Below are 17,686 nucleotides of genomic sequence, written 5' to 3' on the forward strand. Positions count from 1 at the left end.
TTTGAGTGCTGACTGATTGACAAGTCTTCTGGTGACTGGTATGACACTGAGGTCCCTGCTCTCATGGTGACAGTGAACCACTAAGTAAAGAAGAATAGGCAAGACATAGGATGGGTATGATGCCACCTTGGCAGGAGACGGTCTTAAGCACAGGGCCAGATAATGGCATAGGCCTGCTGGGGGTGGACAAGGCTAGTGGAGAGGTGCTGGGAGAGGTGCTCTGACTCAGGCTGAAACCAAGTCTAGAGGAGTCCCTGACGGGTCTGTTAAACTCGATGGTTTAGAGGTAGGACACCTCCAGAGAGGTAAGGAGCAGGCAGAAAGAGTTAGTCATACGTAAGCGGTCTAGAAAATAGTTTGCTGAGAGTTGGGTCGGGTGGTAGCAAAGACAAGAGAGGAATAAGTACCTTGGGCACACGGGCTCGAAGGACAGCACCATCACAACCAGAAGAAGGGTACAGAGGCCCAGGCTCTAAAGAGGGAAGTCACTTATCCAAGATCACACTACACTGAGGAGCAGACAGTGGCCCTAACTCATGACTGTCTCTTCTCTTAGCCTTTTTCTGCCCTCTGACCCCATCCGCAGGGCCTAGATAAGGAGCAGCGTGCCTCTGCCACATCAACAACAGAACACGGGTTTAGACAGCTTTCCAGAACTGAACATGCCCACGTACAGGGTGTCAGGATAGGAAGGAGGTGGTGTCTGCTAACTCTGCAATACTGAATACAAACACCTAAAACTTTCATGTGATACAGAAATGAACTTGGCTTTTATAATGAAGGTTATCACAAGCCGTGGCCACATCCTCCACTTCCTCCCATACCTGTTCCTTCCCTGAAGCTGCCCTGGGTGGCACTGACCCAGTCAACATGCCCCACAGCCCACCAGAGAGAAGAGCTACCTTGAGGGCCTCCAGCTCGCTCTCCATCTGCTTGCAGAAGCTCTCGCTGTGCTCGCGCAGCTTCCGTTCTTTGGAGGCTTCGGCAGTCGCATCCTCAAGTTGAGCTTCCAGCTAAGGAAAAGGCAGAACTGCTTTGTATGAACCGCACTGAGAACCTGCCCAAGGAGCAGTCCCCGAGGACCAGGTGCAGCGAGGGGCTCATCAGACTCACAAGAGTCAAAGCCTGAGGACACTTTAATTGGAATGGCCAGCTATGACCATTAGTAATGACACAAGCCTGCACTCTAGTTAAATAGATTGAGGTTTACATTCAAGAAAAACTCCTTATTTATGGAAACAATCCTGACATGTGAAGGCATAACGGGAGGTGGAAATGGCGGGGGAGTGGGTCTGGGGGGAGAGGAACTGGGAGGAGTGGAGGGAGGAGAAACTGTTCAGGATGTAACATATGAGAGAAAAAAAAAAGAGAAGAAAAAGGAAAAAAATGTAGAGTTTTTTTTTGTCCCCCCCCCAATTATTTTGGGGGGATTTTCGAGACAGGGTTTTTCTATATAACTTTGGCACCTGACCTGGTACTCACTCTGTAGACCAGGCTGGCTTCGAACTCACAGAGATCTGTCTGCTTCTGCCTCCCAAGTGCTGGGATTAAAAGCGTGCATCACCACAACCAAGCCCAATTTTTCTTAAGATATTTATTTAATGTGCAACAGTGTTTTGTCTGTATATTCTCTGTGTGAGGTTTTCAGATCCTCTGAAACTGGAGTTACAGACAGTTGTGAGTCACCATGTAGTTTCTGGGAACTGAACCCAGGGCCTCTGGAAGAGCAGCCAGTGCTCTTAATTGCTGAGCCATCTCTCCAGCTCTGAATGTAGAGTTTCATTTGATCAGAGAGTAAACCTTGACCAAACATTTTCAACACCATCTAATAAAGTGTTCTTCTCTGTCTTAAAAAAAATTAAATTTATAATTCAGTTTTTAAATAAAAAATTCAAATATCCTCAAGAGGAGTGAAAACCCACATGCCCATGAGCCAGCTTTGACAGGGGACAATTAGCTAAGGAGCAAACTTGTTTTGCCTGTATGTCTCTAGTCTCAGGTTGTTTGACAACAGCCAGGCAGCTTGTCATTTCATCCTTAATCCTTATGAGTTTCTCTATCTTGCGCTATAACTGGCTACCACTGCAATTATATCTGGGTTATAAAATAAACTAAGAAATCAAATAGGTATTTGGGACTGCCAGTCCGAAAGTGAAGAAATTAGATCATGTACGGCCAGGCTGTCTATGCTCACGATTCATCAAATCCATTTAACAGAACTTAAAACCAAGCATCGCTTAGAGTACGGCAACTGTAAATAGTGGGGCACCAGCTACCCAGGGCAGCAGCATGCCATGTAGGGACTGAGGAGGACACCCAAGTCCTGAGACACCATCAGAAGACCAAAGTTCTTACTTTTTCAGGTACCTAGCATTAGGAATTTTTATGTATTTTACTCAAATTCTTAAAAACCGGAAGGCAGTTGTCCTTCAATCCCTGGCATCCACACAGTGGAAGGAGGAAACCGACTCCTCCAAGCAGTCCTCCGGCCTCCACCTGCACATGAAGGTACAAGCGCATCCACGCTCACACTGGACAATAAGTGAAGAGAAAGGTACCTCCTTCCTGAACTTCTCAGATTTGCGGATATCCTGCCGCATGGAGTCAATCTTCTGCATGGCCACCTCCATCTCCTCCTCTTTGTCACGGAGTTGGCGGGACACCTTCTGCTTCTGGGACCTGAGCTCGGCCATGCGCTCATTGAGCTCTGAAAACTCCTGCAGGGCCCGCTTCCGCTGCTGATGGGCATCTTTGAGTTCTTTGGTCTGGGATTTCAATCGCTCTGAAGCTTCAACCAATTGCTGAATGAAAGAATTCTGTAAGTTTTATATCTACTTAACAAAGACCTGGAAACCCAAGAGTCGTGTTGTAGCAAAGTGAAAAGTGATTCAGGGCCAGTCAGTTTACAGCCGGGGTTTGGAACCAGCTCTCAGGAACAGGCTGCCCCCCACGGAGTGGGGACCTAACTGTTGTGGGCAGCAAGCACCTGAGCCAGTGTATTTCCTTCAGGCTACGCATGTGAAAGGAACAAGGCCTCCTCACACAGACAGTCTGCTACCTTGTGCAATTCTTCCTTCTCCTGCCGCACCAGGCGGTACTGCTTCTCCAGGCCTTTCAGCCGGTGTGTGGAGTCCTCATGCTCCTGGCGCAGTGTCACTGTGTCCTCAAGCTGTCGCTCAAGCCTGTTTGAATCTGGGCAGAAGAGAAGTGAATTTGTTCCTTTGTGGACAGTGACTTTATGTTAGCTCACTAACTGACTTGAAATTATCTGGTAATTCACAAATAAAGCTGTTTTTCCCACTGGTTTCAATTTATTTTATATGTATGTCTGTGTAGTGTGTGCCCATGTGCATGCCACAGTGAGGGTGTGGGGGTCAGAGGCCAGCAAGGACTGAACGCTAACAAGCACCCACTGCACCATCCTGTCAGCCTCACAATGTCTTCAGCCAGAAGCCCTATATCCCCACACGGTGTCAGCTATGCATACACTGTAGGCTTCCTGGTGTTTAGTCTAAACATTTCTATTCTGCTTATGTTTTATGCTGGAGACTCTCTCTTCAAAGACGTGCCTCAATCCCTCTGTCATCCCAGAGTGCTGGCCCTTTCTCAGGGTGTAAGGTAATAAGATTACTTAGTGATGGTGGGGTCTGCTAGAGATGGAGAGCACAGACTCCAGGTGTAACTAGAGGTGGGGGCTGACCAAGAGCCTGCCCACGTGTGGCTTAGGGATATGGTTCACAAGTGATCTGATGACCAAGACTAAAACAGAATGTGGATGGTGCTGGAAAGACAACTCAGAAGCTAAGAGCAGTTGCCGTTCTTGCAAAGGACCAGCACCACATGGCAGTTCACAACTACCTGCAACTACAATTCCAAGGAATCTGACACCCTCTTCTGGCCTCCACAGGGACCAGGCATGCACGCACACGGTACACATGCATACATGCAGGCAACAAACAAAACCGGAAGAAAGAAAGTACAGGTGGGAGGTTAAACTCTTATACTTCTGAGGCAACAGCCAGCAGGCAAATTACGTACAAGAGAAAAACCCGAGTTTATGGAGAATACTACGTTATCAGAACAAGCGAGGTAGGAAAACAATTTCAGACATAGACAACATGCTTCAACTGTGCATAAGCTTGCACAACTTGAGCTTTTCCCTACTTTTTGCCCCTTAGGAAAAAGGATTCTGGAAATAGGAAACTCATATTCAAGAATAAGGATCAAGCAGCAACCAGCTAGAGCCCTTACCTGCCATTTTATTTTTCAAACGCTCAATTTCTTCATTTAGCCTCTTGATTTCTTTGTCCCGGTTGGAGTTGCCCAGGGCCCGCGTGGAACCGTGAAGGGACTGCACGGTCTGGGTGGATTCTAAGGGCGACACCGCACTGAGTGGCCAGCCATGTGTGCAAGGAGGACCCTCGCCACATCAGGCACTCCAGACACTCACCCTGCAGCTTCCGGCTCAGCTCTAGTTTCTCTTGTTCCAGTCTTCGTATCCTTCGCTCATAAGCCTCCACCTGCAGGCTATTCTCCAGATCACGTTGCACGTCTTCATCTTTGGTTAATGTGTTGGACTGCATCATGCTCTTCAGAGAGCCTCGGTCAGAAAAGCAGCTGCAAACAGAGCAACAGGCTTTCTAATCTACTGAGAACCGACAATGATTTCATTAGCATTTAGAGTCTTTTTAAAGTGGCAAACAAAATACCTGTGAAAAGATTTTGTGTATGGAACCAAAGTCAGACAAGAGCCTCCTTGCCACAGACTAGGTAGGAGTGGGAGCCTGCACAGGACACAACAGGGAGCGGATGCTCACCTGGAACTCACTGCTCACAATCAAGTGGAAAAGCAAAACTACGGTGTTTTGCCTAATGAGCTAGGTTTACAGGGAGGCATAACCCACTGGTCAAAAGGCTCACTGGCTCTGCTTTTTACAAACTGTGCCATGCTAACAATTTAGGGATTATCGTTTTGCCTCACAGACTCAACAGCACATTGCCTTGCTCTGGCCAAGTGGCTTAGCTGTGAAGAATCGTCTGACTCAAGACCATACTCAAGGATGTGGGCTCTTTGCTCTGCTCAGATGGAAGCCAAGGACAGTTCTGGTATCCAACAGCCTAATCTTTGGACTGCTACATGAGGTTCTCAGGTCTGCTTAGCTTGTCTCATTCCTATTATGAACCCGATAGTAGGCACTGGGCACATCCCTTTCTGTTATAGACTATAAGAAACCAGCATTTCTGGAGACAGCCTACCACAAACGAAGAGTTCTAAGTTCATCTGTATAAACTGTGTCTTGACAGGCTAGTCACAAGTGTGACGAGCACCCTGTGGGCTGGAATGCACCTGGAACTCTTTTGTGATGAGGTGCCAGTAATCACTGTGGGATCAGATAGGAGATGCACATGCCACATCTCAAGACTCCCTACCAGCCTGAACAGAGGTGCCCTTTCAGCACAGCCACACTACCTCAGGAGTGTGAGCCTAGAAGGTATCCAGTTCTGCAGCTCTGCTCAGGAGGAGGAGTGTGTATCACTCTCCTCTCACCTCCCTCTTTTTGGTTTCTAAAACTGAGGAAGGACGCCCTGTACTACACAACTTGGCCAACAGACAGGTTCACTGGGGATAGATAATGACAGGCACAAACACCAATCTGGTGAACTATCAAATTCATATCAAAGGAGGAATGAGTTCCAGCTCCACTATGGGAACTAGGAGCTGGGGTTGCAGTACTGACAAAGCCAAGCAGTGTGCTCTAAAGGCTTCTTGACTGAGTGTGAGCAGATACAGCTGTGACCACCACTGGCTTTCACCAGGATAAATCTACCAGCTGACAGCCTATACACAGGAGCCAACCATCACCTGTGGGTCAAGTTCTGTGCCTGTGCCTTCCGTGAGCCTTTAAGAATGCCTTCTACATGTCACTTCCCACCCTCTCTCTCCAGCCCCCACACAGGATGGAGCCCGGAACCTCACACATGCTAGTCAAGCGCTGCTACTGAGCTATATTCCAGTCGTCTTCCCATTTATTTTCATTTTATTATAGATGTGTTTTATTATATGTGCATGAATGGTCTGCTTGCACGTTTGCCTGTGCACCACCTCCATGCAGTGCCCAAGGTTGTCAAACCCCCTAGGACAGGAGTTAGAGATGGTTGTGAGTTATCCTGTGGGTGTTGGGAATGGAACCCTAGTCGTTTGGAGGAGCAGCCAAGCTTTTAACTGTCGAGCTATCTCTTCAGCCTCAGTTTTTAAATATTTAAGGGTTGTAGAAGAAAAAAAATGTGTGACAGAGAACAGAAGATGCCTATTACAGTCGTCTATAGCTTAACGACAGGGACCCATTCTGGCAAGTGCTGTGAGGTGATCGTGTGCCAACACCTAGAGTGTACTTCCCAGCCTGAGAGCAAACCATGTTCACAACAGAGACGCAATGAGAACTGCAGAGCACACATGGGACCCAAGTGGTTGCTGGCATGGTGGGATGCTATCCACAGAACACATAAACTACAGAACAGCGTGTTCTGCAGCTGTCAGCGGAGTCATATGTTAGTGTCAAGCATTTCCACTGAACATACGCATGTACAATGGTAATGCACCACCACAAATGGCAGACACTGGCATCGTCAGGCAATGGGATCATCTCGGCCCACTATTCTGTATGTGGTCTGGTGTTGACCACACACTGATGTGGCACATGAGCATATTTGCTAATTTTCCTTTTCAGAAATGCCGGCCGGTGCTGGTGCATAACTACAGTAATCAGCAGAGGACAAAAGACCCTCTGCATCTCTCGTGAGCGCCATCCTCCCAGCCCTATGGCATGAGCAAAAGCTCGAGAGCCCACTCTCAGGCTGTGAAGAGTGATGGGAGCTTGACCCAGCCTTACCTTTCTGTTGTGAATGTGAAGCCGATGAATGGCAAATGCAATCCAGAGAAGCCGGTGTGCGAGCCGGGAGGTAATATTTCCTGCATCAGAACACACATAACACAGATTAAACAATCTCCCTTCACATAAGCAACACATGCCGCCAAAAAGAGTGCAAAAACCTTACTACTGTGGTCACTACTGAGCCAGCTATAAAAGCAGCATTAATGCAGGCTGGTAAGATGGCTCACAGGGAGAGGCCTACAGGCCAGGCTTCCTGTGCTTCTGAAGCTTTTATATACATGAAGTAGTCATGGCAACAATGAAGCCATCACATAATAATGAATCAACACTAAATAAAAAGGTACAAAATATGAAAAAACAAAAGCAAAAGATTTCAGATGTGTGCCATAACAAGAGTGAATTTTTGTCAAAAGAGTAATCCCTCGTCTTTTAAAAGCAACACTAAGGACCAAGCTGAAGACTTAAAAATAATTGCCAAATTAAAAAACATTTTTGTTTTTAGACAGATCTTACTGTGTACATCTGGCAGGCCTGGAACTCACTATGTAGACTTGCTGGGATTGAAGGTGTGTGCTTCAGCTACTTTAATTTTTACTTTGTGTGTGTGTGTCTGTGTTTATGCCTCATGTATACAGTGCCTGCAAAGACCAAAGAAAGATGTTGGAGCCCCTAGAGGTGGAGTGGGGAGCAGCTGTGAGTTGCCTAATATGGGTAATGGGCACAGAATCCGGGTCCCTCTGGAAGAGCACCAGGTAATCTTGACTGCTAAGCCATCTCTCCAGCTCAGCTGTCAAATAGTTTCGAAGATTAGAACAGTTCTGCCACTGACTGACTTGTTAAGCAAACGGTAGCCTGACACTTAGACCCACCGGGAGGCAGCCCGGGGAGGAGAGGCCGGGACACTCACAGTGTTTCTCAGCATGTCATCATCCACGTCGAAGTTGGATGTGTCAGAAGGACTGCTCACATCAGGGATGTACGGAGCTTCTAGGTTTCGTATATTTTCCCAATTCAGGCCTTCGAAGAATGCATGTTTTTTAAAGTCCTCTATTCCATTCTGCCCAAGCCGGCGTTCTCTGCTGCATATCAGTCTCTGAATAAGATCCTTTGCTTCTTCAGAGACATCAGTGACATGGGATGGGAACTGAAATCGCTCCTGGGGAGGAAGGGATGGCCAGAGGACATAGTTAGGGAAACCTCAGATGTGCAGACAGTACAGGAAATAATCCTTACTTTACAATTTACCAAATGTAATCCAAAGCTAGGTAATTTTAATTCCACAAAGGCAAACAAGTAAATCATTCCCTTGGGGCCTGTGGGATGGCTCAATGGGTAAAAGGCACTCACTTGCCTTGTAGCCTGCAAATGGAGTTTGATCCCTAGAACCCATGTTAACGGAGGAGAGAACTTCACAAAGTTGTCCCCTGGCTTCAATGTGCACTGTGGCACATGCACCCACATGCATGAGAAGAAAATTAATTAAGATAAACTGACTTATCATAGCTGGCTTGTTAACTCCTACCCACAAATGACAATGACAGATTCTATTTCTTCCTCTCCAAACAGCATGCGGCACAGCCCTCTCAGTGCTGGGCCAACACTGCATCTTAAAAGAAAACAGCCTCAAGAATCCACACTTTACGCTGCAAGAAAACTACAAACCACACACTCCTTAATTGTCGGGGACAAAGAACAGATTAAAACTCCTAACACCTCACATTTGCACCCTGACCAAGAGAACAAGTGTTCAGCTGAATTCCTATGGAAGGGGTTTGTTTAAAAAGAACAGAATAGACACCAACAATGAGAACCATGTACCTGTGTGGTACAGAAATAAATACTGAAACACATGAACAGATGCCCAGTCACACAACGTACCACACGTCGCGGGCCGAGAGCTGAGCTGCCAGTTACTCGAGGCGAGTATGCACTGTGTGAAGTCTCTCTAGGAAGCACTTATTTATGAGTTAAGAATCTGCCTCTACTTTGTGTGCTTGTTGTGTGCACCAAAGGTCCACACTGAGGTCTTCCTCAATTACCTTCCACCTTTATTTATCTACTTAGTTTCTGAGACAGTCTCTCATATAAAACTTAGACCTCACTGATTTGTCTGGACTAGCTGGCTCCAGACTCTGCCTGTCCCTCCATGGGGTGATAACTGTGCACCTCCACACCTGACTCTCCATGGGGATACAGCTGTGCACCTCCACACCTGACTCTCCATGGGCGACAGCTGTACACCTCCACACCTGACTCTCCACGGGGATACAGCTGTGCACCTCCACACCTGACTCTCCATGGGGATACAACTGTGCACCTCCACACCTGACTCTCCATGGGGATACAGCTGTACACCTCCACACCTGACTCTCCAAGGGGATACAGCTGTGCACCTCCACACCTGACTCTCAATCGGCGACAGCTGTGCACCTCTGCACCTGACTCTCCAAGGGGATATAGCTGTGCACCTCCACACCTGACTCTCCAAGGGGATACAGCTGTGCACCTCCACACCTGACTCTCCAAGGGGATATAGCTGTGCACCTCCACACCTGACTCTCCAAGGGGATACAGCTGTGCACCTCCACACCTGACTCTCCAAGGGGATACAGCTGTGCACCTCCACACCTGACTCTCCAAGGGGATACAGCTGTGCACCTCCACACCTGACTCTCCAAGGGGATATAGCTGTGCACCTCCACACCTGACTCTCCAAGGGGATACAGCTGTGCACCTCCACACCTGACTCTCCAAGGGGATATAGCTGTGCACCTCCACACCTGACTCTCCAAGGGGATACAGCTGTGCACCTCCACACCTGACTCTCCAAGGGGATACAGCTGTGCACCTCCACACCTGACTCTCCAAGGGGATACAGCTGTGCACCTCCACACCTGACTCTCCAAGGGGATACAGCTGTGCACCTCCACACCTGACTCTCCAAGGGGATACAGCTGTGCACCTCCACACCTGACTCTCCAAGGGGATACAGCTGTGCACCTCCACACCTGACTCTCCAAGGGGATACAGCTGTGTACCTCCACACCTTTTACTTGGGTTCTGGGGCTTCAAATCAGGTGTGCACAACTACACAGCAAACACTTTACTGATGGAATTGCCCCCCATACTGAAAAATATTCTAAATATAGTTTTTACTTTGACTTGGAGTGAAATTTAAAGCAATTTTCATGTTAATCTTGACCCAACATGAGCAATTAATGGGAGACTGGTTGAAATACAGGTCAACTACATACAACTCAGTTTTCTGGGATGTGTAGGCATATACACACATACATGCCAGGTCGTGTTTGTGTTACAGCAGACAGAAAAAGGAATCCTGCCCATGGATCTCCAGGGCTGGGTGTGCAGTTCTGTGGTAGGTCAGTCAAGTGTGTGCTGTGGGGCTGAGGTGGAGATGGAGAGAACAAGGACACAACATCAAAGTGAAAAATAAAAACCCTGAAAAGGGAAAAAAGGAACATACTGGGATGGGGAAGGAACGAGGATGCCCTACGTGGAGGTGAGCTCACTCATGACTGTGTCCCAGGTGGTATCTAAAGCCGAAGTGTCTACAAGGACTTCCCAGCACCACTCTAGGCTCTAAATGACACATGGATTGTTCAACACAAGCCTGCTTCTCCTCCAAGGAGTTTGGTCAGTGAACACAGGCTCCATTACGTACACAGTATCTCCTCCTTTCCGTCCCACGTGTGCAGTGTCACCATCTTATGTTGATGACATCACAAACTTCTGCCTACCTCTCCTGTCCCGCCACCCCATCTGGCCTGAACACCATTAGCCTCCACCTCCCCACCAGCCTGTGCAGGCACTAGAACAGCCTCATGGTTCCTTCACTGCTGCCCACCCCGCCAGCCCATGCGGGCACTACAACAGCCTACAGCATCTCACCTCATGGTTCATGATCTTGCCATAGGTCTCCACCAGTGACTCTGCATAAAATGGCGTTTCTCCATACAGCATCTCATACATGCAGACGCCCAGCGACCACCAGTCACACTCAGGTCCATATTTGCCCATGCCATCCTCCATGGCCTGCAGGATCTCTGGTGAGATGTAGTCAGGTGTACCCACAGCCACTGAAGACTGAACCTTGGGAGAAGAAGGGGTGATGAAGGGAAGCCCGACAGCATCGTTAACAACTACATATCTCTGTCTGCTTCCCTTAGAACCCTGCAGCTGCAGAAAACAGAGCAGCCGTGACATAAAAGTCCCCAGAGGCAGCAACCCTACACCTGCTGCCCATGCTCCCAGGGTAATCTAAGGGCTCCGTGTCCAGGCCAGCCCTTGACTTTTCTGTCCAACACAAAGCCTAAGGAAAAGCATACGCTGGCTTCTAACAAGCCCCCAGGGGCTATGACTTCCTAGCACAGCCCACCCTGAGTACCCAGAGAGAAAACAGGCAAGTTGGCCCAGCACCAACTGCGTTCCCAAGAGTCTCTGCTTAGGGGCCTGAGAGGGTGGTAGCTATCCCCACAAAGAGATCAGTTCCCTACAGTCCACATCAGCAGGCACTCGAGCAGTGCTGTATCGGGGAGAGCCAACCACCACAAAAAAGCAGAAGAGGATGAGATACACAGATGGGGCAAAAGCAGGGCAGGAATGGGGCAGTGGTCACAGGCCCATCTAAGAAGAGACTAGACTCTCTAAGGTCCCCTTTGGAAAGAGGGTCTGGGGGGTAAGCAGTGTAAGAGGTGCTTACTCAGTGGACAGACAGCAGGGGTCTGCCTGGCACTTTTCAGCACAGCAGCCTGCAGTGGCCGTAAGTAGTAAGGGCGGCAGGGGTGAGTAAATGTCCACTGTGGTAGATGGCAACGTAAATGCACCCACGGACACTGTGCTCTCATTACCAGAATAGATTTGACCACAGCACCAACCTACCAACAAGTTAACATGAAGGTTGAAATTTAAAAAAAAAAAAAAAAAAAAGCACAGGGCAGTGGAGGAGAGTACAAACAGTTCCACGCCTGTGCAGCACGGACAGCTGGAGCCCCGTGGCCGGTGCAGCACGGTGTCAGCTGGAGCCCCATGGTCTGTGCAGCATGGTCAGCTGGTGTCTGCACATAGATGTCCCAAAATATACTGGCAGGACCTGTCTGGGACTCCTTTTAGTGTAGGATTTAAAGGGTCAGAACCTCCTGTATGGGACTGCAAGGGCTGCTGCAGTCATAGGAAAGAATGCGATGACACAGAGTGCAGTAAAAGAGGGCGGGGAGCTGGCCAGCGAGGTAAGACACACCAACTACTCACAGGCCACCTAGCTGCAGAGTTGATTTGACCTGAGGTACCAGGTGAACCAGGCACTCTCCTGTCCCACATCTGGGGCTCACAGCACTCTGCACTAAGGCCTGCCGATAACTACAAGAGAAAGCTCAGCTTGCAGAAAGCTACCTGGAGCTGGCCCTCCAAGACGGATAGGGCTTTTCAAAGGAGGGAAGGGCTGGTCTCACTTGCTGCAGTGTAGCATGCTTACAGCCACCCAGGGCTCTGAGGAGCCTGACAAATCCCCAATGGCACCCATATGTCATCGCAAAAACAGAAAAGAAGGGCTGGAAGAGTCTAGTCAATAAACTAGACTTCCTCAAGATCCCTTACAAGATGAGAATCTTGTGTTCTATCGTTATAACCCACACTGTTAAAGGAAGCTGGCAGTGGGGGGTGGGGTAGCACAATGGCACACCATTATAAACCCAGTGCTGGGGAGGGAGGACAGGCGGGCCCCAGGACCACTGGCCAATCAACAGAGCCTGTGAGTTCCAGGTCAGTGAGGGACCTGCCTCCAAAAGGAAAGGTGGGCAGCTTCTGAGGAATTTACCCCAGGCTGGCCTCTGGCCTCCAGATGCATACATGTGCATGCACACCTGTACACTCATGCACACAAATCTGCACACAGCATGTACACACACATGATTTTCAAATTTTAAAAATTCCTCAAATAGAAAATTTCAATTGTCTTCTAAACAGATTCATTTTCTTAATTTACATTCAAAAACTGGATTTTCTTAATTTTATGTCAAACTGAACACTTAGTCCCCTTTTAACTACAAGTCAAACTCAAAAGCAAATGGCAATCTTCAACAAAAATACCTACAGTGCCATCATCATTCATCTTCAAACACGATCCAAAGTCAGCCAGGCGGATATGACCATTCACATCCAAAAGGACATTGTCAGGCTTAATGTCTCTGTTGGTGAAATAAGCAGAGTAAGTTAACTGTCCCAGCGGGCTCACAGGGAACCGTGGTCGCCCAAGAGCAGCCATAACCGAGCAGAGCAACTGGAGCAGCACCAGCAGAGTTGTCACAGATGCCAACCCCTCCCCCAGCAGCACTGCAACTCCTGTCACCTGCCACCTACTAAGGTTCCCGAGTATCCACTGCCTTCCTGAAGGGGCTCATCAGCACAGGGCCAGAAAATAACATCTAAGAGTTAGGGAGATGGTTCAGTAGTTAATGGGGCTTGCTACGCAATCTTTGAATCCCAGCAACCACATAATAGCCAGGGGTTCCCCAAATGCCTGTAAAACCAGCTCTGAGGTATCTGATACCCTCTTCTAGCCTCTGCATGCTCTCATGTGCGCACTCTCTCTCTCCTCCATCTTAAAGAGAAAAGGCATCCAAATAGCGACTGTGCAATGCTGCCTCAGATGGCACCACGCTTGGAGAAATAGAAACGGAGACCAAGGGACAAGCAGCATGGAGGGAGATGAGCAGATGCTACCAGGAGGGATCCGTATCAGAAGAAGTAATGGAGTCAGGGAAGAGGTGGACACAACTGTTTGCAGGCTAACAAGCTGTTCTACACACTGAAGCTGAGTAGCCTGTAGCAAATGGCACAGTCACACAGCCAAGGAAGACACTTAAAGCCCACACTGTCAATTGCCTATGCGCAAATGCTGGGCTGAAGCATATTCACAGCCCTGAGAATAAAGTCATCATAGACTACCCTGAAAGCAAGAGAACACGTCCACCAAAGTCACGCTCAAGTCTGTTTGCAGCAGCACCACACACAACAGACAAAACATGTCCAGCATCAACTGCTAGAGTGCGTGTGCAGGAGTGCGTGTGCAGGCTGCAATGCAGCCCCACGCCACACGGGGGGGGGGGGAGGCGCAGGGCAACAGGGATCCTGCCACAAAACCACAAGTCAGAAACAGGAGAAAACTAGCACAGCACTTGAACCTGAATAAACACAGACGCGAAAGGCAAAGCTAGAGGTCAGCCTGGGCTGCAATGGGAGACTAGAAAAAGAAGGAAAGGTGGGGGAGATATGACATAAAGAAAGGAACAGCGGGGAAACCAAAATGCCAGAGTGGAAAAACACTAGGAAAAAACAAACCCAGGAAGAGGATTTAATTAAAGGAAGAAACAGGAGAAAAAGATAAACTGTAACCTCAAATGAAGACTAATTTACAAGATGCTTAAGGGAAAGTGAGTTTAAATCAAACCTAATGGAAGCACTAAGGGAAGGAACCTAGACAACACACCAGAGTCAGACTAGAGCTGGAGACTGACTGAGATGGGAGCCCGCAAAGGAACCCAATGGACATAAGGAAACCAGATAATAAAACACGGTTTCCATCTGAAATAGAACCTGAGAACATTCCACATGCTTGTAAGCTCAGGGTTAGAGAGGCTGTAGCAAAAGGATCAAGTTCCAGGCTATCTTGTTGGCAAGATATCACCTCAAAAACAAAAACAAACAATTTATATATATGGTATGGTTCAGTATATATAATTAAAACAGGCAAAGCTAATTTTCATTTCCAAGGCTCCTTTAATATTGTAGTCTCTTGCCACAAAAGGCCACTCAAGTTAACTAATTAAAAACCCAGGACCCAGAGAGATGCTCCATGGGTAAATGTAATGGCTATCAAGCCGAGAACCTAAGTTTGATACCTGGGACTCCTGAAGTTTGTCCTCTAACCTCCTTACATGCATGTGCCTACATTCATACCAACACACACAAATGTAACCAAATAATTATGGCAATGGCTTAAGGGATGTCTTGGCTAGGACCAAGTATCACAAGTTAGATACAGAACCGGCTGACATGAACGCCACCACTAATCCTGGGGCCTCAGAAGACTAGTTAGTCAGTGCTGTGCTGTCTCCTTTCCTTAGCTGTGTGGTGTTATCTACCCATCTAAAACTAAATTCCCGTTCCTGTTCACCAGCAGAGAAAAACAAAAAAAACATCTGACAAAACTCCCCTGTATTCTGAAAGCCTTTCCTTCCCATGAGCGATCAAGACAGTCCCAGTCCCACAGCAGTATGGGTGTTCAGTGCACCCAGGTCAGGCTTCCATCGCCGGGCTGCACCAGGCAGCTGCACAAGAGGACACCTGACTAGCACTTCTGAGAGTTTCTTCTGCTTTATCTTCTACCCTGCTTTCTGTCCCCCTCACTTGAGTTTTTCGAGGCTCCTTTTGCCCTCTGGATGCCCACTTACTAACTTGCAGCTGATCTGCGTCAACATGCCTGTGAAACACACCCTGTTTTCTCTGGGCATACCCACTGTTCTCGCCGTAATCCTCTGTGCACCTCTCACTGTCTTTGGTTTCAGGTCCCTAGAAGCTGACGTCTCAGGAAGGGGCTGCATACAAGGGCCTGAGTGCTTCTGGGTCCTAGTTTTGTCACTTGTTTCCTTGAGCACCAGGTAGAGGCTGTGAAGTTTGCAGAAGTCCAGCTGTGAAGAAGGGGTCAGTGCACAGAGCCTCTCAGCCCACAGAGCAGCGGTTCTCTACCTTCCTAACACTGCGACCCTTTAATACAGTTCCTTGTGTTGTGGTGACCCCCAACCATAAAATTATTTCATTGCTACATCAAAACTGTAATTGTTCTATTGTTAAGAATCATAATTAAATGACCCTGAGAAAAGGTCATTTGACCCCCAAAGGGGTCATGACCCACAGCCCTAGCAAAGAAGAAAGGAGCCCAATTGTGGCTTGTGCTTGAGCTCTGCTGTTGAGTTCACCAACAGCACAATGCCATTTGTGCACCCCAGAGACTCACTTCTGACACTGCCAAATGTAGCATGCACACCTACCTGAGACTGGACAGCACTGACTCTAGGTGGGCCATCTACATACAATCTGAATCGAGTTTGTTTGAGAATAAACGTTTTTGAATTATAAAGTCTTACTCCTAGAGGTCAAATGACTGAGGAAGGGCTGGAGAGATGTCCAGGCGTGATTCCTAGCTTTCACATCAAGCAGCTCTGTCACCTGTAACTCCAGCACCTGGGAATCTGATGCCTTCTTCTGACCTCCATGAGCACACACACGTGTCACACATACAGACAAGCAGGAAAATACATGTACACATTGATAAAAAAAAATTTAAAAAATAAAAGAAAGGAGTTTTCTAAATAGGAGAAAAAAGGGAAAAAATAAGCTATTTAAAATAGAACCTAATTGGGGCTGGAGAGATGGGTCAGCAGTTAAAGAACACTAGCTGGTTTTTCAGAGCACCTGGGTTCAACTCCCAGTTGCCAAATGGCAGCTCACAAGTATCTGTAACTCAGTTCCAGGGGATCTGGCACCCTCACACAGACACGCATGCAGGCAAAACACCAGTGCACATTAAATAAATAAATAAAATATAACCTAATATCCTAAGAGGCCCATGACAAAGATATTTCTGTCTGTATTATGAAGCTGGCAAAGTTTTGTCACAGAGACAAAATCTAAATGTTATGAACCAAAACAGGGCTAGTGTGATGGCTTGGGGGTGAAGCCTAGTGATCTGAGTTCTATCCTGGAACCCATATTAAGAGTAGAAGGGGAGAATTAATTCTCCAATCTCCATACATGTATCGAACACACATGGCCACTTGTCTCCCCCCACACACACAGCATTTGAGAGCTGGTTCAGTGATTAAGAACACTTGTTGCTCTTCTAGAGGGCCCAAGTTTGGTTCCCAGTCCAAGCTGGGCAGCTCATAGCACCTGGCCTCTGCAGGCTTCCATATACACAGCTGTGCTCACGTACATACATACACACACATGTACATACATACACACAGATACATATACATACACATATGTATGTATTTTAAAAAGAAAAACTGAACTGTAATAGCCAGACCTGGTAGCATGCATACCTATGATCCCAGCTACTCAGGAAGACAACAAGTACAAGACCTGTCTGGGCAACTGGTGGAAACTGTCTCATGAAAAAAGGGCTGTGTGTGGAGTAACTCAGTGGTAGAATGTTAAGTTCTAGGTTTGATCCTCAGTAGGGAAATATGAACAGTAATCTAAGAACTGCAACAAGCGAGAGAAGCAGGCATACCCAATAAAGAGCATGGGGGACGGGGCACTGACAAACGCTCTCTGAGCTACAGGGAGCACTGTGTACTCTGTGGTCCCCAGGGGGTGAATGCCACCTAGCAGGGCCCTGCTGCATTCCCTGGTAATGAAGCTGCGCTCTGTGAAATGGAAAAGTCCTTCCTTCCCCAGTGGGTGCTGTGCTCCCTTAGGGAGCCTCCTCGCAGAGGCCTGAGGCAGCTGGGTGGAGAGCAGCACCAGTGTGTGCCCAGTTCACCCAAGGCCCTGGATCCCCAGAAACACATAATGAGCAGAGAACATATCCACACCACTGAGACATCTCTGCAGAGTTTTGGGGAGTAGGAAAACACAGAAGCTGCAATGTCAAAAATCTCAGGAAGTGACATGCAGCTTGACGTGCTCCCTGGGTGAAAGTTACCACCTCAAGTCCCCTCTCAAGGAACCACCACAGGAAAGAATGAGCCCAGGGGAGCAAAGACTGCAGA

At 48.0% G+C, this 17,686-nt stretch overlaps 1 protein-coding gene across 1 annotated transcript in view; it reads right to left on the reverse strand.

The window, feature by feature from the left end:
• The window catches only part of Cdc42bpb (CDC42 binding protein kinase beta), a 96,103-nt gene that overhangs the window by 27,168 nt on the left and 51,249 nt on the right, over positions 1 to 17,686 (reverse strand). The window contains exons 6-14 of the mRNA XM_050154781.1: positions 13,003 to 13,096; positions 10,803 to 11,003; positions 7,801 to 8,049; positions 6,891 to 6,970; positions 4,451 to 4,617; positions 4,252 to 4,371; positions 3,059 to 3,192; positions 2,559 to 2,801; positions 903 to 1,013 (exon numbers count right to left, since the gene is read on the reverse strand). Coding sequence (XP_050010738.1) covers positions 903 to 1,013; positions 2,559 to 2,801; positions 3,059 to 3,192; positions 4,252 to 4,371; positions 4,451 to 4,617; positions 6,891 to 6,970; positions 7,801 to 8,049; positions 10,803 to 11,003; positions 13,003 to 13,096 — 1,399 coding nt within the window. The remainder of the gene's footprint in view (positions 1 to 902; positions 1,014 to 2,558; positions 2,802 to 3,058; positions 3,193 to 4,251; positions 4,372 to 4,450; positions 4,618 to 6,890; positions 6,971 to 7,800; positions 8,050 to 10,802; positions 11,004 to 13,002; positions 13,097 to 17,686) is intronic.

The sequence above is a fragment of the Alexandromys fortis genome, unplaced genomic scaffold (genome assembly GCF_014885135.2).
Source record: "Alexandromys fortis isolate MF-2015 unplaced genomic scaffold, M_Fortis_MF-2015_v1.1 scaffold_91, whole genome shotgun sequence".
Taxonomy (NCBI): Eukaryota; Metazoa; Chordata; class Mammalia; order Rodentia; family Cricetidae; genus Alexandromys; species Alexandromys fortis.